Source organism: Alosa alosa, chromosome 18 (genome assembly GCF_017589495.1).
Source record: "Alosa alosa isolate M-15738 ecotype Scorff River chromosome 18, AALO_Geno_1.1, whole genome shotgun sequence".
NCBI classification, from domain to species: Eukaryota; Metazoa; Chordata; class Actinopteri; order Clupeiformes; family Clupeidae; genus Alosa; species Alosa alosa.
This window is the reverse complement of record NC_063206.1, coordinates 8,131,800-8,157,760: the sequence shown is the minus strand read 5'-3', so window position 1 is coordinate 8,157,760 and position 25,961 is coordinate 8,131,800. Positions and strand designations below refer to the sequence as shown.

Below are 25,961 nucleotides of genomic sequence, written 5' to 3'. Positions count from 1 at the left end.
ATTGTGTGCACATTGACTCTTCAGGAAAGTGTCGCATAATAAGCCACATTTAAATAGACCATGGAGAATATTGTGCTTGTGAAACGTACTTTCAGTATTTTAGACTACTAGATATGGTTTCAGAAAATGACTTAATCTCCAAACCACTGATCTGCTATTTAAAGAAATACATATGAAAAGTTGCTACACAATTATTTAAATTAATTAAGGAGAATGTTCTACTGAACATACATGTATGCAGGCTGCTTCCTTCAGCATTGTTTCTTGCAGTGAGACCTAATGTGCTTTTCCAAATGCCCTTTACTCTTGAAGACCTTAGCACAATTTGAACAAGTCAGTGATACTTCACCTTCATGTTTTCTGAAAAAATGTTTCTGTAAGGTCTCTAGACGCCGGAAGGCCATCCCACATTTTGAACAGGGATACGGCCGCTCCCCTGTGTGCATCCTCTGGTGTTTGGCAAGATCATTGGCATGAACAAAACTCCGGTCACAGTAGCTGCAGGCATATGGCTTGATCCCTGCATGAATGAACTGATGTTCTCTTCGGTATCCACTTGTTGTGAAGGTCTTGTCACACTGGTCACATTTATATGGCCTTTGCCCTGTGTGGATCCTCATATGTGCAGTCAGACTATCAGCCCGCGAGAAACTTTTCTGACAAACTGAACAGCTGTACGGCTTTTCACCTGTATGAAAGTATGTGTGGACTCTGAATTGATCCTTTCTCCCAAAGCAAAGACCACATTGATCACATTCAAATATTTTTCTGGCCTTTACTCTTGCTTTGTATGCTTTCTTGCTCCTTTTGTGGCTAGTGTCTGGCACACAATCTACTTTTTCACCACTCTCTGGTGGGACAGCTTCCATTTTATCAATATCATTTTCAAACACATCAGCCTCTGATTTAAAAATCGCACACTTTAAGTCCATCAATGTGTCTTCAGTGTTTGAAGAAGGTGTAGAGCAGATAATGTTTCCAAGCCAGTCCTCTTCTAATTTGACTTCGGTAGATGTTACTTTCAACCCATCAAATTCAGTTTCAATAAGCTGCATGACCATGTGTATTATGGTCTCTTGACGATAATTGAAGATTATTTCTTTCATTCATTGACATCTGTGTACACCAAACAAGAACAAACAAACAAATAATGTATTAGGCTATAATATATACTCCCTAGCCTACTTTCACTTGTGACCACAATGTTTAAGAACATTTTACATTAGGTCTAATTAAAATACCCGCAGTAGGCCTGGAAAATATGTAGGTTAATTTCATTTCAGTTTTAAGACTAGGCCCGAAACGTCAATCCAATTGTTTACTTTTTTCCTGTAAAACTAATTATGTGGTTTCTAACAAACTTACCTCGTTATAGTGTTTTCTATTTCAAAACAGAGCACATCGGCCTTCGCGTTGAGCTTGCTTAACTTCAATTAAATTGTTAAATTGTAAAGAAGTCTCAATCTGGACTCTTCCATTGTGGTTGGTTCATCGCATGGTTTGGACACTGTATCATGCAAATCAAATAAATGTGAAGATACAGATGTCTGAAATTGCATCAATGCAGAAAGATGTCAGTAGAATGTTTATAAAAGATGAAACATAATTGATAAACATAAAAAGATGAAAAAGCTTCTTTCATAATCATGTTAAAATCAAACGCACATTCTGAGGCATATTTTTAGTCACTTGAGTTTATACACACATACAGTATCCAAGGCTGTCCTGTACTGTATGACTGAGTCAAACAACTCCAAGGACCTGTGGTGTTAGAGGTGCTTGTAGTGGCACAATATTTTCTGCAGGTGGTGCACTGGTACTTTTTTACAGCTCCTCTGTTAAATCAGACTATAGTAGCGCATGATGATTGGTGTCTTTTTGGGGGACATTTGTGAAGCTAAATGCTTGAGTCATCCGTCATCTAACAAATTTTCAGATTTCCCTCCTTATTTAGATCATCCTGTTGACATGCCTCAAACGCAATGGTATATTACTTACAAGTGGTTGTCAGAAGAACTTCAAACTAAAGCTGATTGAATTAAGGGGCAGTCACAATGACATGTTGCAAAACTAGAGATCAGTAGAGGTGTTGAGATTTCAATTCAATGTCATACTTAGTGCCAGAACTTTTGTGGACATAATCACACCAGGTTCAACACAAAGGTATGTGGGCTGACATAGCTGATAGTATCACACTCCTCAAACAAGAATGCTCACTTGCACTCGAAACTCCACTTCCTCTCCTCAAACAAGAATACTCCCTTGCTCTCGAAACACCACTTCCTCTCCTCAAACAAGAATACTCCCTTGCTCTCAAAACACCACTTCCTCTCCTCAAACAAGATTACTCCCTTGCTCTCAAAACACCACTTCCTCTCAGAATATTTTAGGTACTGTACAGCATGTGTTATCATCATAATACAATCAAGACAGTTGTAATCTCATAATGTGAACAAGGAAGAAAGTCTTCCCACCGTAGCAGATGGGGATGTAATGCAGACAGTTGTGATCAGTTGAGGTACCTGTCTAAGTGAATGACATCAAAGTTCAGTACTGGCACAGAGTTATTATCCTACTGGCCATGACATTAATGCCCCATTCCTTGAGGTTGAGTTGACCGGACATTTTGTGTTCTCATTCCTTAAAGTTGCCCATTTGTAAGGCTTGGATATAAACTCAGGATTTAAAAATACATAAAAACATATTTTTCAGATGCTCATGTCCTTCCTGCAGAGATATATGGAATGTCATGTCTGGAATGGGAATGTGAGAATTACCTAGCCCTTTGCCAGAGATTTAGCATTGATTCATTTTCTGTTAACTCCAAGGTTTTTCCAATTATTTTTTGGCCAAATTGGCTATAGCACCACCTATTCCTTTTTAATTGCATGAAAAGAGTGCGAGTGCTTCTATAATTCCAGGTCTGCAGATTGGCAGGTGTGATTTAGAAAGTGTTTCTTTGTCTTTTAGAACGTTGACTGGCCTGTCAGCTTAGACCTTTCTTGGCAGGCATGCACATGTATCTCATAGTATGCAAGTTGACATTCAGGCTTTCTCTCTCCTCTGTGTTTGTACAAGCTAAGTGAATTATACATAACAGTAGTTTGGTTAGTGCAGAATAAATCAGGATACACCAGTTTGATATGGAGTAGCTCTGGACATAAATAAATTAGATGCTTTAATGGAGCTTAGCCTAACAAAGACCTAAGTAGGTGTTGTTTTAGGAATCTAGAATGAGATAGAATGTCTAGACTTCAGACTTAGTGAAGCCATTTTAAAGTAAGTTTGATTCCCTAACCAGTGATAGGAACCTCGTCAAGACGAGTCATACGAGCTACATTTTTATAGCACATTTAATGCAACAGGGTTGACCCAAAGTGCTTTACAAATAATAAAATACAATACAGTATGACTACATATGAAGACTTAACAAATTGATGATTGACTCACTTATGATGGATTTAAGAAATAAAACCATGGGAGGAGATCAGCGTTAAAAGCTGGTGCAGTACTAAGGACTGAAGAGATCACAGATACAGTATATTGTGGTGCTAATCCATTGAGGGCTTTGAAGACAAATAGTAATATTTTGTCTATTTGGTATTCCACAGGTAACCAATGAAGTTGAGTTCCAATTAGTAATCTGGCTGCTGCATTTTGAACCAGTTGTAGTCTTGCAAGAGTAGAGTGGGTCAAACCAAAATATAGGGAGTTACAGTAATTCATCCAGCTGATGAAGGCATGGATGGGTGTCTCCAGGTATCCTTATAAGATAGAAAGGCTTTTAATTGAGCTGAAGAAGTTACCCTTCTACACTACAGTAACTTGTTTATTAAAATTCAAATACAATCCAAGAAAATGGCAAGATTTTTACTAAGAACTTTTAGGGTTAAGATGTTGCCATGCTGATCCTCAGAAACATTTTTTTTTGTCAGTGAGTTCTGACTGCAGACAAAGTGTGATAATTAGAAAGAAGGACGAGAAGAAAGATTTTATATGGAAGAAGCATTGAATGGTCCAAATTACTGGCTCTGGGGAGGTATGTTCTATGTTATTTACATGATCCTTATTTTGATAAGGAGAGAGATATAGATAGGATCAGAGAGACGAATGCATTATTATAAAGGGAAAACAGTGACTAACAGTCTTTCTGCAAATCGTGCTTTTTCCACTTTGTTTAGAAGCCATGAGTTCTGGAGCTGCTACACTTTGATGTGATGTTTCCCTTTCCTGCAGATGCATTTGATGTGAATTCACAGTTGTTTTATCCTCATTAGTGAGCTGGAAAAGATAAGACAAGTGTGTGCATGTGTGTGTGTGCGTGTGTGTGTGTGTGTGTGTGTGTGTGTGTGTGTGTGTACAAATGTACAATGATGTGGGCATATGTGTGCAGATGTGTTAATGCATTTCAGCTGTATGCACATTCATTACATTACATTACATTACATTACATTACATTACATTTGGCTGACGCATTTTTAACCAAAGCGACTAACAACATGGTAACAGTTAAGTTTTAAAACAATTCTCTCAACAATTTTAGGACAATTTAAAAACGGTAGAGTACTGTAAGAATAAGTGCAGTGATTGCTGTTTTTAAACAGTTGAGTGTCAGTTCAAGACGGCTGGTAAGTGCTAGGATCAGCAAGACTTGTTGTAAGTGGTGCTATGAGAGGAGATGTTCTCTAAAGAGTTGGGTCTTCAGGAGGTTTTTGAAAATGGAGAGGAATGTCCCTGCCTTTGCAGGAACTGGCAGTGTGTTCCACCAATGACACCAAAGACGTAACAAATATACACCTGAATGTGCATACAGATTCACATAGACACAACTGAAACACCCAACACCAATTATGCTCCAGACACAAACAGAATTAACATCACGATAAATCTGCACTTTCACGGTGCATGTGTGCGTGCGTGTGTGTATGTGTGTGTGTGTCCATGTGCGTGTGTGTGTGTGTGTGTGTGTGTGTGTGTGTATGTGTGTATGTGTGTCTACGTGTATGTGTGTGTGTCCGTGTGCGTGTGTGTGTGTGTGTGTGTGTGTGTGTGTGTGTGTGTGTGTGTGTGTGTGTATGTGTGTGTGTGTGTGTGTACGTGTATGTGTGTGTGTCTTAAACTGAACCCCTGAGGGCTCTTCTCATATTCTGCTCAGGCCTCCCATCACCTAGTGAAAGCAAGCGGTGAGCAGGCTGGTTCTTTAATGGGCTTTAGGTCTGAAATATTCAGAAGGCTGTCTGATTTATGGGAGAACTGCTGCCTTACAACTTTGCCACACTCATGCCTGATCATCTATGACCAACAGCCAGAGTTATTAAGGGACCTGTGCTATTAGCTATGTCTAGCTCCACCATAAACTGGAAATAGCCTATAATCTGTCTGCCAACTTCCTCTCTTTCCCCTGTCATATGGCAAGACAAACTACTTCCACAAGACAAGACAGTAGAAGTAACTCACAAGAGAGAGTCCGGAGCAGTAACTGAGTTATAGTTACATGTTGGAAGACTGTACCCATAGGTTTCACTGCAGTGAATGGCCTCTTGATTACATAATGAAGAGGTTGTGGGTTGTGGATTGTGGTCGTGTGGGGGGCAGGTGCTGCCTGCCAGGCTAATAATATAATACACAGCACAGGACGAGGGGGTGATGACAGGGCATGATACCGCTCAAAGTGCACTCAAACAATACACTAATGCTTTCACCATGATAGCCTGTATGTTATGGTTCATTGTTCTGAAAGGAATTAAAAGAGCATGTATGACATCAAGTCAAGACTTAGTTTGTTGATAGGCCTATTGTTTCAGTAAAATACAGGTGTCAATCTAACATTTCATTTAAATCTTCATCAAACCTATAGTAGGCTAGAGAGTAATTTGGAAATTAAAACAATACATTTGCATTTTGGTGGTAAAACGTCCGGAGTCCTGTGAAGAATATATACCAAGTATGCTACTTATAATGAAGAAGGTTAAAAGGTCCCTTTGGATAATTAAGAATTCTGTAAAGATTGATAAATATCTCGAATTTCTACATCTGTTGCATATGTGTCTCTCTCAGTCTCTCTCTGCATTCCACCTGAGAGAGAGACAGAGAGAGAGGAAGAAGAAGCAGCAGAACAGCACGTTCAGGCAAAACTCCACATTTACTTTGAGCTTGACTGCATCCTCTCTCTTTGACTTACTGCGAACGCTTTGGGACTGCCGCTCAGATATATTTTGGTCGTTTGCTTTCCTCCAACGCATTTTCATCGAAGAAATATATTTGCTGGTAAGAGGAGACCTAAGTGTAGGATAGAGTACCTGAGTGAACCCAATTGAAACAATGTTTGAAATTGCTCTGACACTAGCCAGGCTGGGTATACTCGGGCGGTGAAAAGGAATGTTCCCCGTGGTATCTGCACCGAAGTGATTATCGAGTCGGATTAAAAGTGGGAGAGCAGAGCTATACTGTCTTATTTGACAGTTGAACTGTTGTTTGGACTACATTCAGATTGCCCTAAAATATGAAAATGTCACCCCCGGATCGAAGGAAAAATATGCGCGCTCTGGCATTGGAGATTGGAATACGAGTTTTGCTCTTTGGAGTTTTCGTGTAAGTAGGCTATGCTATTTGTGAAATTACTATTCATCTCGTTCAAACCATTGCTCTGTCTCTAGTTTCGCGTTAAATGCATTGGGCTTTCTTTTCTAAAATCAAATCTCCATGCTTCTGGAACCACAGGCTGGGGGTACTTACCTCTTGCTCTCCAAACCGTTTAAAATATGCACGATTCTGTTACTGTCTGTTTGCGCTTTTCAGCGGATATTATGGAGGTTGTATGCAAGCTAATAACAGGACGTAGCTGTACCTGGAATGTACCTGGCTTTATCGTTATTATTGTTACAGTCTGTGCTGTGTTTCAAATGTTTTCGATGCGTGGTGCTGAAAGGACAGCATTGGCCATACGAATTTGTCCCCACATATCCTGTTAATGGCAGCTCTCGCCTAACTCAAACAGGTTGCATCAACAAGTTCATTCATACATTTTTAATAGAGGACAACACTAGTTCTTCTAGGTGACAACCATTAAAAAGGAACCGCACGCATTTATGCTCGAGTGCTGTATCCAGATTTCATCCTCCGATGCGGGCACATAAATGTGTAGCTTACATGAGCCGTTTAAATGCCTTTCAGACTCAATGCAAGCCAGTCACTATGTCATCTGATACAACTGTTCCTCTTGTGCAGTGGAATTCGGAAAGCAGTGCTTTCTCATCATTTTAGATTTTAATGTAGTACCCTCATGTAGGCTACAGGCAGATTGCGTTGTCACCCGGGTGGGTATTTAAATGCTTTTTTTTTATTAGTATTCAAGTGCGTATCTTAACCTCTATACTCTTTCTTTCATTCTTTTTAGTGTAATTTCTAAATCCTTTGAAACACCTGTAGTGGGAAATATATGATTACAGTGCTGGGGCCCCAAGATTTATATGTAAATGGGCATGGGAAACCTGCGCTGGACCAACAGGGAGATCATTTAGCGTCCAAGACAGTGTCTGCTTGTGTCCATGAGGATTTATGTTCCTATGAGATTACCATTATGTATGTTAACAAGGGACCTTGCCCACAAATAAGATGGCCATTCCCTAACTTCTTAATTAATTATATGTTCATGTCATATTATCTGGGAAACATGCTTGTTTTGTTACAAGTCATCAGGCTTAATGCTACAAGTAGCCTAGTGAAAATAAATTCTTGCTCAAAACTCAAAACAATAATTCCTACGTGACTAATGGTGACACTGATGGAGACTTCACAACCAAATGGATAGTCAACTTTACAATGGAAGCCTTTAATCAGTGGCAATACAAGCACTATACAGGCCATTCAATATCCCCATTAGTCAAAATGTAGCTGTCCTAAACGTGTGAATTATTGTACTCAGTTGGTATGCTGTTTATTATACTGAGATCATTATAGACTAAGATTTTCCTATGGATGTTGGTGTATATTAATAAAGTGGAAATTATAATTCACTAATTTACCATTAAGTATTTCTCTCTTCCATCTCACTATCTCTCTCTCTCTCTCTCTCTTTCTCTCTCTTTCTCTCTCTCTCCCCCCCTCACACTAGTAATCTGGCACACAAATCATCTAGAGCCTTTGGTTAATAAAAGGCCAAAAGAGACCCCAATGCTCTCCTTCCATGTGTAATGCCTCTGTGCTGCTGTAGAAAGCTCCACATGTTGCCAGCCTCTGTCTTTCCCAGCTCCCAACTCTCCTCTGATGGAGATGGCAGTCACATGAGAACGCTTTGCGCTCTGAATGCTGAATGTCCATGAGTGGTAGGAGTGAGGCTGATTAAAGGGCACCACAATCATCGCTGAGGAAAGTGAATGTCACAAGCCGTTGCGAAAAGAGACTAGTTTACACAAAAAAAAAACCTGTGCTTTTGTTAGTCTGAATGTGCGTTCTAAATGATAAATGTACTTTTTAAATTCTGTGAAGTTTCTGCAATTTGCTGAGGGTATTCATTGAGCAGTGTGAGGTGGCAACCCTGAAACGATAGAAAGCACATAAATCTCTGGAGAGAATGATTAGTCCCAGAAGGTCAGGAGATAAATAAGTGGATGAGTCTGCAGATTTAACGGTACTTTTCATAGACCTGTGCTCTAATTCCTCCTATCTTTAATCTCATTCTAATTTGATCTGTATCACCTATGAGCTGCAGTCTAAGGGTAGCTGTCCAGGGGCAGGTTGTAATTAGTACACGGCAACACTACACAACTGTTCAATAAGCTCCATTCATCGCAATTCTCAGCTCAGTCCCATAAGGGACCTCACGCATTCTGTCATTTAATTTGAGGCAAGACACCGTAATAACCCTCTGGTCAAGGAGAGAAGAATCTCAATCTATAACCGTTTTGTTCTCTGATTACAAAATATTAGGTGTAGGCTAATGCTCAGTTACCTGGCTCATTCAGTCTATTCTCCAAACCAGCACACAAACACGCACACTCACCCAGACACACACACACACAGACACACACTCATCTTGGGGTGGGGATTATAATCGATGTAGTGAAACAGAATGGGTGTGGTTTAATGTAGTGGAAGGGCTCAGAAATGTTCTGTTTGAAGTGGAATATGCTGTGCTCCTTCCATCATAGTGGAATGGCTGCCTATGCTGTACCAGTGAGTTAAATGTCACATGCCGCATGCTTCCACATAGTTAGATAGTGTGTGGGCTCGATGTCAGCATTTGCGTTTTGACATAGAGGACGTGTTATTGTAGTGAAATGTGATTTGAGACCTTGTAATTCTTCCTTCCTTGTAAATCCTTGTAAAACCTTCAAAATCATAAACAATTTATACAGTTCAGAGAGTAGCCTACACTTCAGTTCAGAGAGTACTTCATTTCAGAGAGTACACTTCAGTTCAGAGAGTACACACTAGCTCTTTTGTCCATGTGAGGTCATCATGTTACAAAGAAAAAGTTCAAGTGGAAAGATAAGTTGAGATTTTGTAGGTTTTCCCCAATTTGAAATATCAAACTGCCCTGCTGGGAGAGTCCTAACATGAGAAAGGATGAAAAACATATTGATGTTTTGCCAGTCATTGTTGACTGCCTGTTTTGCTTCCCTGCTTTAGTGCATGTCCATTTGTTTGTTTGATGCCATTCTGTGAGCGTAAATCAACACAAATTGTGCAGGGGAAAAAATGATTGGCTGGATCTACAGACAGAACTATACTTCACCACACTGCTACTATCTTAACTTCTACATCCAGTTACAGATGTCCCACAATGGAGTCCATGGGGATATATAGGGTGAAACACAGATATACTGTACTGAAATCAGCTTTAGCTACTGCTACATGAACCGCATATAAAAAAATAATACAACGATAACAATGATAACATCTAATGGTAAATATCAAGGAGACTGTCCATAAAGTGGACTTTTGAAATCATATATATATAAAAAAAAAAAAAAACTTACAAAGTTAAAATGGCAAAACTCTAAATAGGGTTGGCATGGCAATAGAAAATATGAAAATATGTAGATGAAGAGAGACATCCATACAACTTAACCCAAATTGAAATGAAATAATCAATAATCAATCAATTCAGTTCTAAAAAATGATCCACCGCTACATGAGAATTATTGGTCTATAAAAATCCCTGTAGAAAAACCTGAAAGGAAGCTGGAACACAGCTGTTCATGGAAATCACCCCGTCTAGTGACGAGGGGATGTGGACACAAAATGAAACTTTATCTGGAAGAATTTGAGAACATATTTATATATCATAAAAACATATGCGGGCTGCACTAACACTGATCTATTGAAAGTGTTCCATGACTAACATTTGCTCCTGAAAGTATGTTGAGGCTGCAGTCTCTGTAAGTGTCGATGAGCACATACTGCATTCATAATTTGCTGTTTATTAGGCTAAATCCATACACACTGATTAGAGCATCGCTAATGAAAGCACATCAATCACAGAGGAGCGTGCGCCTGTCAAATCTCTGAAGTCCCAGGAAGCTCTCTGGGGTTGTGGTGTCAAGTCTAGCTGCAGGCACTCGATGTGACAGCATGTTGAGATGGCGGGCAAGGAGCTAAAGCATGGGCCTGAAGAGCGGCATTTAGACTCCAACTCTAACAACATGCCCACAATTCCATCTAAATGTAAACGCTTGGTTGACATTTAAAGACAAGCAGAAAACAAACCAATAAAACAGGGACAAATGGAGCGGCTTAATAAATGGTGTGATCTGTTTGGTGGCACTTGGAGACGATAATAAGGTCATGGACCATTTCTTCACCATTTTATACAAACATGATCTCATGTGAAAACACTGCTACTATACGGCATTAGTGAATTTGTGGCTGTGGTGAATAGGCTGTCTTGCCTTTAAAATGTAAAAGCCCTGCGAGAAACACTTGAACTTTAAAAGGTTCTTTAGTAAGCATCTATATAGAATGGAGAGTTGAAGAGTGCTAGCTGAAAAAAAAAGTTACAAAGACCCCTTCGTGTTCCGGCTCTAATAAGACACATGAGTTTTGTTCTCTCGGCATCAGGCGGATCCAGTCAAATATGTGTACTCTCCTTCCAACTGCTTCCATTCTCTTACCCAGCAGCTTCTGAAACTCACACCTGGCCTATGACTCTTTTATCAGTCTTAGAAAGGAAGCCTGCAAAACGTGCTGATGAACTGCCACAGTCGTACTGTAGGCCAAGCACCCACATACCCCTGGATCACTCTTATTGATGGGAAAGTAATCTGTACCTGACAAGTGTTCACATCACTCTCATACTGACCCCGCTGCTGTCAGGGGGTGGAGCAGGCCCAGTAAATGATGGAAGACTAACAGAGAGGGAGGAGAGTGGGGAGGGAGGGATGGAGGGAGGGAGGGAACCACCAACGCCAGCCCAGGACTGACACATTTATTCCAGTTGAAAGGAAAGGCAGAAAACGAGTCTGGAGTGATTGGCCATCCCAGCGGGGCCCAGGACCCACAATCAAGATGTCAGAAATCACGCATGAGCGAGATTGAGGCCAGAGATTGAGAATGAGATTGATCAGGCATGGAAGTCCATGCTGACCCATTTGGCTTGGAAAACTGTAGGGAGTGACTACACAACTGGAGTCCCAAAGAATCATATGCACCAGGCAATGCTCTAGACTCACTGACTCTGCAGCTCTGATGCTGCCAGCTAGTTGTTGGAGGACGTCAGCCAAAGCCATTTCATTTTATAAAATCTGGTGCCTAATGGGTTTTTATCTGCTGTGCAGATGCTGTACTGCACCAGAATGTATCAACTAAAAAGGTGCTATCACTGCAGGTATTAAGAAAGTGAGAAATAAATCCTGGAAGATTTCATCAGGATCAGTATTTTTATGGTTGTTTATTTAGGTATATTTCCAGTTTGATGTCATAAATAATTTTTAGCATGTTTTAATAATAAAAAAGACAGATTTGAAAAGAGAGAGTGTTCTGTGACAAATGGTTAATGTGGCGAGGTGAATGGGAACAGGGTCTTAGAGTTTTTTGAGTGGATGCTGTTTGTCTTGCTGACGCTGTGAATAATGCAGTCTCTTGTGTTCCACTTCTGGAAAACTCTGTTTGAAACGAGGCCGCGAGTGGTGTCATCAAGAGCACATTTCCATGCCTCCTGTGAACATTCCTCTCATCTCTCTGGAAGCTCGGAGGTAAAATGGCCTCATTTGGCGTTACTGATTTCACTCAGTTGAAGAAGCTGTGAAGCTTTGATTTCTCTGATGATTCTGACATCTTCTAGGCCAAAAGTAAAACATCCTCTGCCACTGAAAACATAGATTTAGCTGCCATACTGCTGTCTGAAATCTTGGTCAGGACATAATACGTGCATATTCTTCCAGTAGGCTATACAAATGCACACTACCTTTACACATTACACATTATTTTTTAGTCCTTTAATTGCTTTTATCTTTTATCTGCTCATTTGAAATCATTTTGAATGAAAACTTGTCTTGTCTAGAGTGCGATAAACTGAATTCATTGGTCTGTCTATACACATTTAAACTCCAAATCTTAATACACAATTATCTTGAAAAAAAATCTCAGGTTTACTCAGTTGCAAACTGTTGTCAGTACACAAACATGCATAACAGAATTCGTGGTGGGTGGTGTTTGCTAGTCAGGGACACCACGACATGATGTGAGAGTGCTGGTGAACACGTGCACATTCTGAATTATTTATACATGGAGTAGAGCTATGATCAAAGCCAAAGGTGACCTTGAATGTGGCTCTCTCGTTACCTTTACAAGCATCTTCTTGATCTCGTTGTCTTGACTAACATGGATAAAAGTCTGTCTGTTTCCCCGGCTTGTTCACGACGCTTATCTGTAACAGAGATGCACAGTGGCACTCTGCCCATTATTTTAAAATGCTCCACATCGCAGATTGCGCTGGCACCATGTAGCCTCAGGGAGTGGCGTCTGTCAGGGCAACTGCCTCCGTATGCCAACTGTTTTGCACAAATGACACTGTCGCCTGGCATGATGCTTCTGCGCTGTGAGCTCACATTCAGCTGGTGTTGGCGAAGCTGGCTACGCGAAGCTGCTGGTGGGGTAAATGGCACAGGCACAAGTTTCCCTGAGCCTCGGAGTCACACAGGACACATGACAATAGGCCGGCTAGTGATTTATGACGGAGCTCCTCGCCTGCCCTCCACAAATACCACAACAACAACAACAGCTTTTACATTTCAGATGACAAGTGAAAAACAGTGTGCAGAAACAAGTGATAGGTTTATACATGCATACACACACACACATACACACACACACACACACACACATACACACACACACATACACACACACACACACACACACATACACACACACACATACACACACACATACACACACACATACACACACACATACACACACACACACACACACATACACACACACACACACACACACACACACACACACACACACACACACACACACACACACACATACACACACACACACACACACACACACACACACACACACACACACAATTGACAGAGAGGGGGAAAGAATGGAAGTGGGTAGATCCTTCTGTGGCCAGTGGCAGGCGGGAGACCAATTACGGCAGAGTTGGAGGAGAAGGCGCGTGTGTGCGGAGAGGCCGGGTGAGGCCTGGGGCTCAGGAGCAGGATCACACACGTCAGGGCGAGACGGGTCCTTCTCATCTCCTCCCTTTCGCCACCCCCTCCACACACACACACACACACACACACACCCCTCCGTCTTCTACTCAGTCTGCCTGCTTATCAGCACGCCTGCATCTCCTGCTGGCTCCACACATTGTGTTCACATTGTTGTGCTTAAGCTGGAATACGGCCACAGCAGAGTATAGGCAGACAGACACTCTTTATTCTCTGTGTCCTGCCATTGCCCACACAATCCAAAGGTAGAAATAGACTCACTGAACTCAACAGCAGCAGCAGTTCTTAGCACTTCTGGCTTTCATATGTTCTTTTTTTTAGGTTTTCTATTGAAGGTGCCTTGGGGATATGAAAAATCCCTGATAGTCCATTGCAGGTTAAAATGCATTTATTCTTTTGGGACTTTTTAAAAAATGTGGTTGAAACTGTTAATGATCTTTGAAATGTTGTAAAACGTGCCTGCCTGTTTGTGTAGTTTTGCACTCAGCATGTCTGCTGCTGAAGCTAATGGTGATGGGATCCAATGCAACGCATTGTTAATTAAGGTAGTAATCACAATTTGAGCAGGCACTGCTACAGGTTCATATTTCCTTTGATGGCTATTCCTTAATTACTTGAGCAGATGTAATTAAATGTCAGAGTGTTAGATATGCATAATCTCATCTGGTGCTGACCTAGTTGCCTTATTATAAAGAAAATTTCTCAGATGCCTTGATTCATTCATTTAAATGCCATACTCATATTAACTATATTATTTGTGTAGGGGCAACATCACTGTGTTTTTACTGCATCCTTGACATGGAGATACAAAGATAGATCGAAAGCTGCCTTCATAAACTAAACGCCTCCATGAAATTATGAATAAATCAGAATTCACAAGGAAAGGTCTGGATATTACAAAGCTGCAAGATCAGTTGGCTTGATGTTCATATTCTAATGTTGCAAACTCCAGACTGAAGGCTTCCTTTCATTTTAATCGTGAAGGTACTGCCGGTGTCAGTGCTGTGGCAAGCCCACCATTAATCATGCACCTCTGAATTATGATGTGAGGCGGATGAAGCGGCGCTCTGGAAGCTCTCCAAAGAGCCGTCAGATCAGTGCCAGTGGATGTGCCAGTGGGTGACAGGCCTTTCCAGGGGAACCAGGGCAGCTCCTCAGCAGCGCTACGCTAATTTATTAGCTCCCTCCCTCTTCCCAACCTTACTTACACTCTCACTCCTTTACCCTTCTTTCTCCTCTCCCCCTCTCACTCTCATACACATGCTGCTGCACCCCCACTGTTCTCAATTTCTCTCTTTTGCTCCATGTGGCAGTTTGTCTTCCATTTCATTTTTCTCTATTTCTTTTACTGTGGCTCTTATGGGTGTGGTGCTGTCTGTTTCCATGGCCTTATCAGTTGGAGTGCAGAAGAGAGGGAGGCTTCTGAGGGGGTCTGTTTGTCAGAGGCAGGGGGGGCACAGGGTTGGGGGGTGGGGGGAGTGAGAGATAGAGATGGAGAAGGACACTGCTTCTCATCTATGGCTCCAGACCTGCATCAACCCGCATACAAAAGCCTCAGCGACTCAGAATGCACGTCTGCATTCATCAGACGGACAGGGCACAGGCTCTCATGGAGAAGTGGTCAGTGTATCAGGGGTCTTTTCATTCTTTATACTATGAAAATATATCGATTCAGAATTAGTATCCAGAGACTAATGTGGCCATGGATTCTAGTACTTGCTGTTTTCAATTAATTCTATAACTTATTTTCAGTGCCACATTGAAGGTCATCTGCCTCATGACAAGAATAAGGAGACCTAGGTCGTTCGTTTAAGAGAGTTGGAATTCCTCTAATTTCATTTCACATTCCACTTGTATAGCCAATTCTGTTACAGACCTTTTCCACACTATGCATTCAGCATTAGCTTGTGCAATCAGAGTAGTGATACCTTTTTCACAAAATGAATTATTGGTAATTTGGCGGGGGAGTTGACACATTTTTGCCATTATGCTATAAACGCACAGAATATTTACTTTAACGAATGTAATCACTTCGGCATCCCGTACTCTCTAAGGATATCTGATCTGAACGCATTTGATTAAAACCACTTAACTCAGGTAGGAGTGCCAGTGACCCTGTCCACATAAAGTATTCCCAAGTGCAAAGGTAGCAAAAAGACATGGTGTGATTTGACTTTCCAACATGCATACATAATAGGGATGATGTCAGTGTGGAGAGGACTCATCCAGTGGAAAGCCCACATCTCCTCATGCATAATTACCTTTTTCGCCGTGTTAAAGAAATCCTCTGGGTCAGTGCAGGGTCACTGATCAAGGGCACAGGAAACGTGTAAACAAGAAAAAAATATCAAAACAGAAACTCACATGGTCTAGTTATTTCCAGTGGTTTGCAATCCTGTCTGTAAATGCATGTCTGTGTATGATTTGCCCTCTCATAGTGAGCGAGTAGGTGAATTTATGCATGGCAGCTCAGGTAGTCATTCATTGCATATAGGCCTTTGGGTTTTTGCCTGCATTTATGTATGCATCCACACATCCATGTATCTTTATGTATGTACATATCCACAGCTAAGAAAATGTGACATTTGCAAAGTTTATCAAAGGGGGCACACTCCCTGCCTGGTTATAAATTCTACAGCTTCACCGAATGTCCTGCCAAACTGATTTAAGGTGGCAGAGAATCCATTGGTCCAAACAAAGTGCTTGTGTGGGAGACGTGGTTGTTGCTGCCTGTGGTTTGGGTCTGTCCTCACTGAAATTTAGCTTGATGAAAAATGAGGATGTCAGGTGTGATAAATGTCAGGCAGAGCACACCGAACCTGGCTGAGGTGTGTGGAAGGCAGTCAAAAATGCAATGAGTGCAGGAATAACACTCGACTGGAGGTTTAAGCCATGTGAGGACTATCAATGAAGTGTGTGTGTTAGATATTATTGAGGACTTATGCATCCCACTCAATTTATATCCAACTCCAGCAGCATAGAATCGGGGAGAAATCAAATAATGTGTAAATGTGAAAATAACCAGCTGAGAATGCATTTGGGAATAAATTGGTTCCCAACCCGACACCTATGCCACCATGGAAAATGGTATGACTGCAAGAATTATCTCATAAGAGGTTTCTCAAACTCTAAGAAATGTTTAACCATACCAAAAACAGACTAAATTCCAATGACAGTTCTCACCCTTAAAAAGCGCCGTGCTGTGAGTTTTCTCTCACCGTCTCTCTCTCTCTCTCTTTCTCTCTCTCTGTCTCTCTCCTCTCTCTCTCTCTCTCCTCTCTCTCTCTGTCTCTCTCTCTCTCTCTCTCTCTCTCTCTCTCTCCTCTCTCTCTCTCTCTCTCTCTCTCTCTCTGCCTACCTGTCATTAGAGCTCAGAGTTCACTGTCTTCCACAGGAGCCCCCAGGGACCTTTCAGATCATCAGGAGAGCCAAGCAAATGAGCAGATAAGACGCTCTGCTCTATGAGAACTAGTGGGACAGTTTTTTTTGTGCAGGACTAGAGATGACCTTGTCACATTGACCTTGCAGCGCACACCCGGGGATCATTTGTTGTAATTTGGTTAGAGTATTGCTGTGACATCCTACAGATTTCTCTTTGAAAACCTGCCTTCAATCTCATAAATCTCATAAAAGCACTGTTATTGATTGTACAAATAGAAGTTTGAATCATCACTTCTGCTGTAAGCTCTGCTTTCACAAGGCATTGGACTGATCCAAAAGTCCCACATTTAACCCAAACCCCAGATAACCTTAAGTCATTATATCATAATGTAACGTGGCCCCTCTGTACTAGTGGTACATGTATCACTTTCCTCGTTTATAAAGGATTTTTCACCATGTTTAAGAAATCCTGAGCACAGGGTCAGTGATCAAGGGCACAAAAACATGTACAATAAGAAGAATATCAAAACAGAAACCTACATGGTCTAGCTATTCCTGTCTGTTTGCATGTATGTGCATGATATGCCCTCGCATAGTAAGCACAAGCAGTTAAGTTATAATGTAATCTGGCCCCTCTATACAAGTGGTCCATATGCCACTTTCCTCAACTGTTTATAAAGGATGCACTCGTGTCTTCTTCAACAGCTCATTCATTTGGTATTTAGAACCTTCTAGTTTCCTGCTGGGTGTAACAGTAGAGCGAGTAGAGTAGTGCTGAGTAGAGCGCTAATAAAGCCTCTGTTGCATGTGAGTGACCTGGCCTTCGATAAACAGACGTTTCATAAATAGGATAATGGTGATGACAGGAGCAGGGGGAGTGGTGAGGCCGTGCGGATCATGTAATTACCCAGCATGCCTTGGGCTGCAGCTGGGGCCTTTGGACCGTGTGTTGAGCCCACTGGGACCCTCCTGCACTGCTGCTGGCCTGGCTTCCCTGCCTGGCTATTCTTAGAGCCGCGTGCCCTCCCAGCATCCTCCTCTCTCCTCGTCTCATTTGTCTTTGGCAGTGTGGCCCAGGTTCACCTCATATGGCAGCGCTGGAGGCGCTGGGAAAAGAGAATGAGAGAATTTTTCAGTGCCATGTGTGGTCAAAACATCAGAATGTTCTTGTGGAAAACAGAAACAGTTTCAGCATTTACGTTAGATGTGTGGTAATGCTTTCTCTGTTAGGAGATGTACCATAATATATTCTCAGTATTTATGAAATGACAGAGAGGATGTAGACTGATGTAGATCATTGTCTGAATGTCCTGACACGTACCATTTGACTCAGTGTATTAGAACCAAAATGTGCCTGACTGTGATAAGCAATGACCTACACTAGCACAACACGATAACCATGGAAATATTGAATGGAGTGATGTTTTGTGAGAAGAGACAAAGGTGGAATCCTCTGACTCACTCAGCTGTTCAGAATAGCAGACATCACACTGCGCAGGTCCGCGCTCCCCCTCAACACTCGCTCACGTGACAGAGGCAGTCAGGCAGGGCAATTAGGGCTTCGCAGTAAAAACCATGGCATGCCGTTCCATTCTTCAATTTACTGACTGGCTGAATACATGCCTGGCTGCAACGTGCCACGTAATTGCGAAATGTGATGAGAATTGATTCTACATGCAGCTTCACAGCCCCTTAAGTGCTGAGAGAAACATGGGGCTGATGCCAATATCCCCCCTCCTCCTTTGCATCCTGGCTGTCCTTCACCTCTGAGGAGAGATCCCTGGGGGGCTGCCACAAGCTTCACACCTGCCAAAGTATCACTCGAGTCCTGCCCCCTGTTCCCCTGTCTTAGCTCTAGGACCTGTCAGTACGGTTGGGAAGGCGCAACGCTATAGCACGGTATTTCGTCTCTGGCTGCAGGGGCTTTTGCCATAACTCATCCACCACGTGGTTGACACTTCGGGTCTTTCCCTAGAAACTATTGGGCTGTCGCTCCCATTGATCTCCACACGTCACACCCGAATATCTTCAGGCTTCCCTCCTGTGAGAGTCCATGCATGAAGTTGGCATTGGGAGCCCCATAGGGAGGTGATCATTAAAGGCTGTTGGGGAGAGTAACATCTCTGGTCTGGTCTGATGTCTTGTCTAATCTATTATGTTAATGGCCAACTGCAGTGGCAATGCCAGGAGGTGGGCAGAGGCCCACAGACTATTGGGACATAAAAGGGAGAGCCGGCCCCACAGTGTAGCCCATCAATATCCAGAGACTGCTCAAGGACCTCCCCTACCCCTGCCGTGGGAATGATTCACCTCCTGCAGATCCGGCCACATTAACAGTGCCGTTTTACTGCCGCCGCAGAGGTATTCCTCAAGTCTACGCCACCTCTCCTGGGCCGTGTAGCTGTCTGGTTTTCTAGTGGGCCATATGATCTCTATTACTGTGTAATAATGGCCAGGGCTAGCCCAGGGAGCCTGCTATTTGATAGCCATAATCCTCCACAGCTTATCCCCTCACCCAAAGCTAGGCACTTAATCAACAGGCTCTATGTAGACACACATCGATTCACCAAGCAGGAGAAAGGTGTGAAGCCCTCTTGGTGACTGCTGGGTAAAGAAATAAATAAAGGCAGTTATTAAATCATGCCACATCCGTCCCTGCACTGTTTCCGTCTGCGGTGACCCTGCAGACACTCAAATCAAATTAAGATGCCGCATTTTATTAAATCATGCACCCACAGAAGAGATGGGTGTCCAAGCTGCCAGTGAGGCTGAGAGTTCAGCATTGTGATTTTTCACATAAAGCAGAGATTTGTATCTTCCGGCGAATCCATCAAATTGTAAATCAGGAGACAGTACATGCATGCCAGAGCTTTACAAAGTGATAATGTTCACAGCACCATTGTTTTTGCTAGAGAAACTGTTTTATTTAATGTGGCAAAACACAGTATGGTTGATTCCAAGGCATATACTGTTGTTTTCATTGGAGGTGCAGGGCATATTGAGAGAGAGATCTCCAGCATGTGGGACTGTAAACAAACAGTGGGCGATGTTGGCGATACCTCATCGCTATACCCGGAATAAATCTGGCATATATTGGCACTTCCCAGTTTGGAAGCTATTTTGAAGCCATGTGTTTGTTAGCGCGTCTGTGCTCTCATCAGCAGACACACTTCCCAGACAGCCGATATTCTGGTGTGACTGGCTGTGTGTCAGCTTCCGTAGGGATCTCATCCTGTCAGGAAGCAAACACGTTCAGAGGCAGAACCCCCTCTGTTTTCACGCCCTCACACACTCCTTTTTTGGACTTCCTCCCATGCTCTTCTATTGTCTTCTCTCTTAAGTGCTCACATCTGAAACAGTTTTGTGTTTTGAGCAGTGAGCTGTGATCTTACTGTTCTTGTCTTTGACACAGTTAACAGTGCATGGGATTCTGGTGTCCTGTCAATCTACAGGGTCTCTGATTTTGTGAGAGATATTGAATTACATTGTTATGGTAGCACTTACATACATTCTTACTTTGACTTTTCTTCGCAAGGCACAAGCTCTATAAGTACCTCATAAATCCCTGCCTTAGACCGAGTCATTGTGTGGCATTTCTCATTTCGCTGCATGCGTTTAGAGATGTAGCAATATGAAGAAATGGCATAACTCAGTTTTGTCTCTTCGCTTTTGCTGTTTTGTTGTGGGACTTTGTTTGTGAGCCAGTCTGTGACTCATGTGTAGAGCTGGTGATGAATCATGGTGATACCCCCAGGAGGGGAGCCATGGAAGGTAGATGGAGGAAGATAAGTAAAAGGGTCTGGAGGAGCTGCCAGATCTCATTAAAAACACAGCGCATACTTACTCTCTGTCCTGTGATCAATCCTGACTGTCACATGCTCACATTTAGAGGACCATTCAGATTCCCAGACCAGAAACATAAAATAGCATATAGCATTTCTCTTCTATTATTGTTTTGCATATTCTGTTATGTGGATGACTGAGCTTATGTTGCTGGATCATGTAATCGTTCAGTATCACCTGCGTAAAACAACAACAATCAGTGCCAGCAATGAGTGTGTACGTACTCTGTGCACTTTAGAGGTTGCAATGGCAAGCTCAGATCTCTCTGGAGGACATACTATTCATAGGCCACAGACTAAAGGAAAGAAATAAGGATGTTTGTCTCTTAGTTGTGTCTGAAGAATTAGAGAAATCTGTGGGTTGTGAGCACATTCATCATTCAGGGATGAATAAGTGAGAATGCTTGTTTTTTAGTTTCTCATTTATACACTCTCTAAAACAGGAGACTCTTCAGGAGGCTCTTTTTCTAGCTCATCCATTCAAATGCCTCCCTAGACTCATTAAATCAAAAGTGGACTGAACTTAAGGGAAATACTTAGCATAAAGTATATGTCTTAATCAAAGCTAAGTTTTGTTTGTATGACAGTATTTCCTCTTTACATCTTGTCTCAGAGATTTAGTGTCAAAACTTTAATGTAAACTAAAACTTTATTTTAATTAACACATTTTTTTGCATACATTAAAATCACTTAATATTTCTTATGAATAAGTTGAATCAGGAGTGGGCATTTTGCTCTTTTGTTAACAGCTAGTGGATATGATACAGTTAGTCCAAACAAAAGTAATCTAGTGGCTATATGGCATTCACTACCAACTGCACCTTTTAAAAGCTAGTTGAGAGAGAGATAGAGAGAGAGACAGAGAGAGAGAGAGAGAGGGAGAGAGAGAGAAAACAATATTTTTTAGGGCTACCTGCTGGGCCAATCATGACTGCTCTTGCTGCTGACATTAACTTGACTAATACAGTTATGATAATTGCCACTATTCCCCGTGACAGATTTATTGTCAGTGCAGGTCTTTGGTAGTCATTTCAATGATTGCTGCCTTATTGAACAGCATGTCATCATTTCGTGCAAGTGAGCCATTTCAGCCCAGGGTTGAATGATACATTATCCATTATGGATGGATGGGAAATGCATATTCGACATTATCACAATAATGTTAAACATCATCGGGAACCAGAGCCAAGAGACTGGTACACATAAGTCTGGTACACTTTTACAATAGCAATGTTCTCTTCAATTACAATATAACATATGGACATTATATGCATAGAGTGGACATGCTCTGTTTTTGACATGTATGTTATGTGCCAGTGATTTCTGAAATCAAGTGCACAACCTTTTGTGAGAGCTTTCACCTTTTCTTGTAAAGATAGATAGACAAAAGACAGTAGAGCCCATCCTTTAAAAGACAAAGCCCATCGTTTTACACCAATTGTGGTCTCAAAAGACAGGTAGGTGTAATCTAATTTGGCCTGCTGTTGGGCTGATAACAATGTTCCATGCTCAGTATCGTAACACCGCCAATTATCACCACTTTTTGTTTCAGAAATTCTAAAACAACGACGTTTTTCAACACTTCAAAATAACATTTGCTAAATTAACCTGACATTTTTCAGTAGCCATAGGTGTGTAGATTTGAACAAAATCTGGTTTGTTTGTTAACGGGAGCATTTACTGCCTGAAATATCCGATTTTGTTTACCACGCTCGGAGTTATAGTGCTGGCCTGATGGGTCGCCTATTTACACCGTTTCAACAGTACATGGACGGTTAGACCGAGAATTCTCGTCGTGAAATTAAAATTCCACTGGAGCTCCAAGCGGTTGTGTACACGCAGCCTTACAACACGGTCTACAGCTCTTTGAGTCACGGTAAAATGTCATTTTTGGTACATAGCTAATTTAGATACACCTATGGTGTGGGTGGTTGCGTTTCTTTAGGAGTCTGCTGTCTTGGTTTGTATAGAAATTGATATTAAGTGACACATACACGCAAGACGGTGGAAATACGGGACCGACGGTAATAGGGGGAGTTCCGATATCTATGTTGTGTGAGGGAAAGAATAGAATGTAAAAGTTTGAAATTGAAATTTTTAACAGCAATCCCAAAAGAGGAAATATAAGACCTCCTGGTGGGCACTCAGATGTATTGATTTTCAACACAGTACTGTTTGGTACACTGTAAAAAAACCTATTACAAGGACCATTTCAATCTGGACAGAGATATCAGTGAGTGACGGGCACCCTGGCGGTTGTTTTCTTATGGTAAATGAATGAAAGAAAGGCGGGAGGAGGAGGAGGAGCAGAGGAGGAGGAGGAGGAGTGGGTCCTATATTAAATCAGTTTTCCTCTCCTTTCTCAATCAGTGCTGTGCACCAGCAGCAGAGCTCTTAATCACGGCGATCTGCAATAATGCTGCCAGGGAAAGAGTAATTACCACGCCAGCAATGAAAAAGGCGGGGCAGCAACGATGCAAGCTTCATACTGAAAGGGGAAAAAAAAACTTTTGCAAATCAAATGATGACTTGTTATCTCACTTTTGTGTTTATTGGTCTACGGTGTCTAGCTGTAGGTTTTCCTACATTGATTCCCTGTAGCCTACATAGCAGCATATTTTCTTGTTAAATCAGAGACATAGCTATCATAAGTATTAAATAAGAAATGTCAAGGAGTAGTTGAAAATGCATTACTCTAACACTTCCACAGATGGATCTTGAGATAGTCCCCATGTTTTTTGTTTCTCTCCTTAACGTAAAATTCACTTTATTAAATAGAATTTATGAACATGTGCCATACTGCAGGGATATAGTTTGAGGTCTTTCCCTGGAAGATTGAAGCTGCTCAGTTCGGATTGAAAGAAAGACTCTATGTTGATCCAGGAGAACAAGGTCTTATTGGAGGGAAATCTGCTTGGCAGCAGCAGATTGCTGAAGGAAGCCAATGCAAACGAACCAATCCTGTAGCTTCCAAGAGGGAGTATTTAACAAACTCCACTAAGGTCACAAATGGACAGGTCTGTCAATCAGTGTGAGCATTATTCAATGTTCTGTTCCTTAAGATGTTTTTTTGTTATTATTGGGTATGGTGCCATGTCACATTAGATTATCCTGACAAGCCAATAACTTTTATTGCAACTGTCCCTTATTCTTCATTTACGACTGTGCATTACAATGCTGCACAACCACACAAATAGCCCAGTCTATGAATACAAATGAGGTTGCCAAATTGATTGCTTAAGATGCAATACAGTGCTTTGTTAGAGCTTTATGTTTTATCGTAACATTCATAAACCATCCATAAACCATAAACTCTTCCCTATGCTATTCCCATTTTATTGGCAGGTTTTCTGTACATTTGGTGATCTCTGCAGCAGAGAGCCAACATCATCAATCTGACCATCTCAGCAGTGGTAGAATTGAACTAGAACCCTTGATATTCAAATCCTCTCTAACTTCCTTTGTCATACAGTTTCATAGTAAGTTTTTCAGACTGCTTGGTGATTGACAGCTCTTTCTGTCATTCTCTCTGTCTGTCTTCCTTCACAGCTTCACAGAGTTCCTGGAGCCCTTTGAGAGAGTGATCCAGCCGGAGGAGCTGTGGCTCTATAAGAACCCTCTGGTGGAATCAGACCACATCCCGAAGAGGGTGATGTTTGTAAGTATGAGCTACTGCAAAGCTCTTCATCCTGAGATAACAGGGAACTGCACCAGAGTCCCATACAGTGTGTCTTATCACTGGTAAGAGCTGAGGGACAACAAGTGTCCAATAGTTTTATCACCCATTCGCATTTAGGGGCATAAGTTCCTCATGAATAAATGTGCTGTTGATAATAAAGCCCATTCATCAGTTCATAGTTAGGCTTCATTAGGTGGCCATGTAAACTAATAAGGGAACTCCAGATTTGCTGTGAAATTTTTCTGCATCTACTGACATAAAGTGAAAGTACACACACACACACAAAAACTTACAACGTAATGAAGATTCACCATGTCATGCTATTGTTAATTTTGATAAATGACATATACTCACCCAAAAAAATTATACCTCAATGGTTTCAATATGGAACTAATGCCTACTAGCTTCTTCTACGTTAATGAAAAAGGTCTTAGTCAAGATGGCACTATTTCATTATTCCAATGTGGACATTTTCATACAGCCCCTTGCCTTGCACAATGGATTACAATATGCATTCTCTATGACAACAACACTTAAGGAAGATTTGTGTACCACTGCTCTTCAGTTCAGTGTGGAATGTGATGAGATCCTCCACTGTGCCTCTGCTGTTGGACAGTGGAGCAGAGAGAGAAGGATAAGTGTTTATCAATAGTTATTCAAAAGTACATGATCAATTTTCTCTGGAGATATTCTGCTATGTGTCATCTGGAGAATGGTAGACTTGGATATTTTTCACCAATGGACATGTTCACTGGAGTGTTGAAAACACATTAAACATAATCAAATTGAAGGAATCAATAGAATGATCGCAGAGAGGATTAGGAGACTCACTCTCCGGTCCAGCTGCCATAACTCTGCATGTGAGGATTAGCATAATGAAGCTTTTTCTCCAGAAGGGCTCATTGCAGTTAAAGCCATTACAGGTTATAGGTTAATAGCTTGACTAATTTTGGCCCATTTATTGACCTAGTGTTGGCCAAAACTCCCTTTTCCATTCGCTGCATCTAAAAGTGAAGGTGTTCCTTGACAGTAAAGGACAGTGTCTGGCCTTAGCTATTGCATTGGCTCAGTATCTGGTGTCCACGGGAAGACTCGCTCATATATTTCACCACTATAGCGGCAATCACCTTGGGCCCATAATGCTCTCCCAGAGAAAGTGGATACATCCGTGGTGGACCATAAGCTACAGTTTATGGGTTCCTCTCTCAGAGTGCCTCATAAAACTTAGGCAGGTGTCAGTGCTCCCTCTGCCAATGGATCACTGTCTAAACGAGCGACCACTAAAGTATAGCCATGAGGCCAGAACATATGTGGTGGGCAGTGCATCTTACAGCAATGCCTTGGGGTTCAAATTGTGTGCTTTTT

General features: G+C 41.8%; 1 protein-coding gene across 1 annotated transcript in view; it reads left to right on the top strand.

Annotated features, from left to right (window-relative positions):
- The first annotated feature begins 6,087 nt into the window (after window positions 1-6,087).
- Window positions 6,088-25,961, top strand: part of plpp4 (phospholipid phosphatase 4) — a 38,764-nt gene continuing 18,890 nt past the window's right edge. Inside the window, exons 1-2 of the mRNA XM_048270488.1 lie at window positions 6,088-6,591; window positions 24,467-24,575. Coding sequence (XP_048126445.1) covers window positions 6,503-6,591; window positions 24,467-24,575 — 198 coding nt within the window. The 5' untranslated portion in view covers window positions 6,088-6,502. The remainder of the gene's footprint in view (window positions 6,592-24,466; window positions 24,576-25,961) is intronic.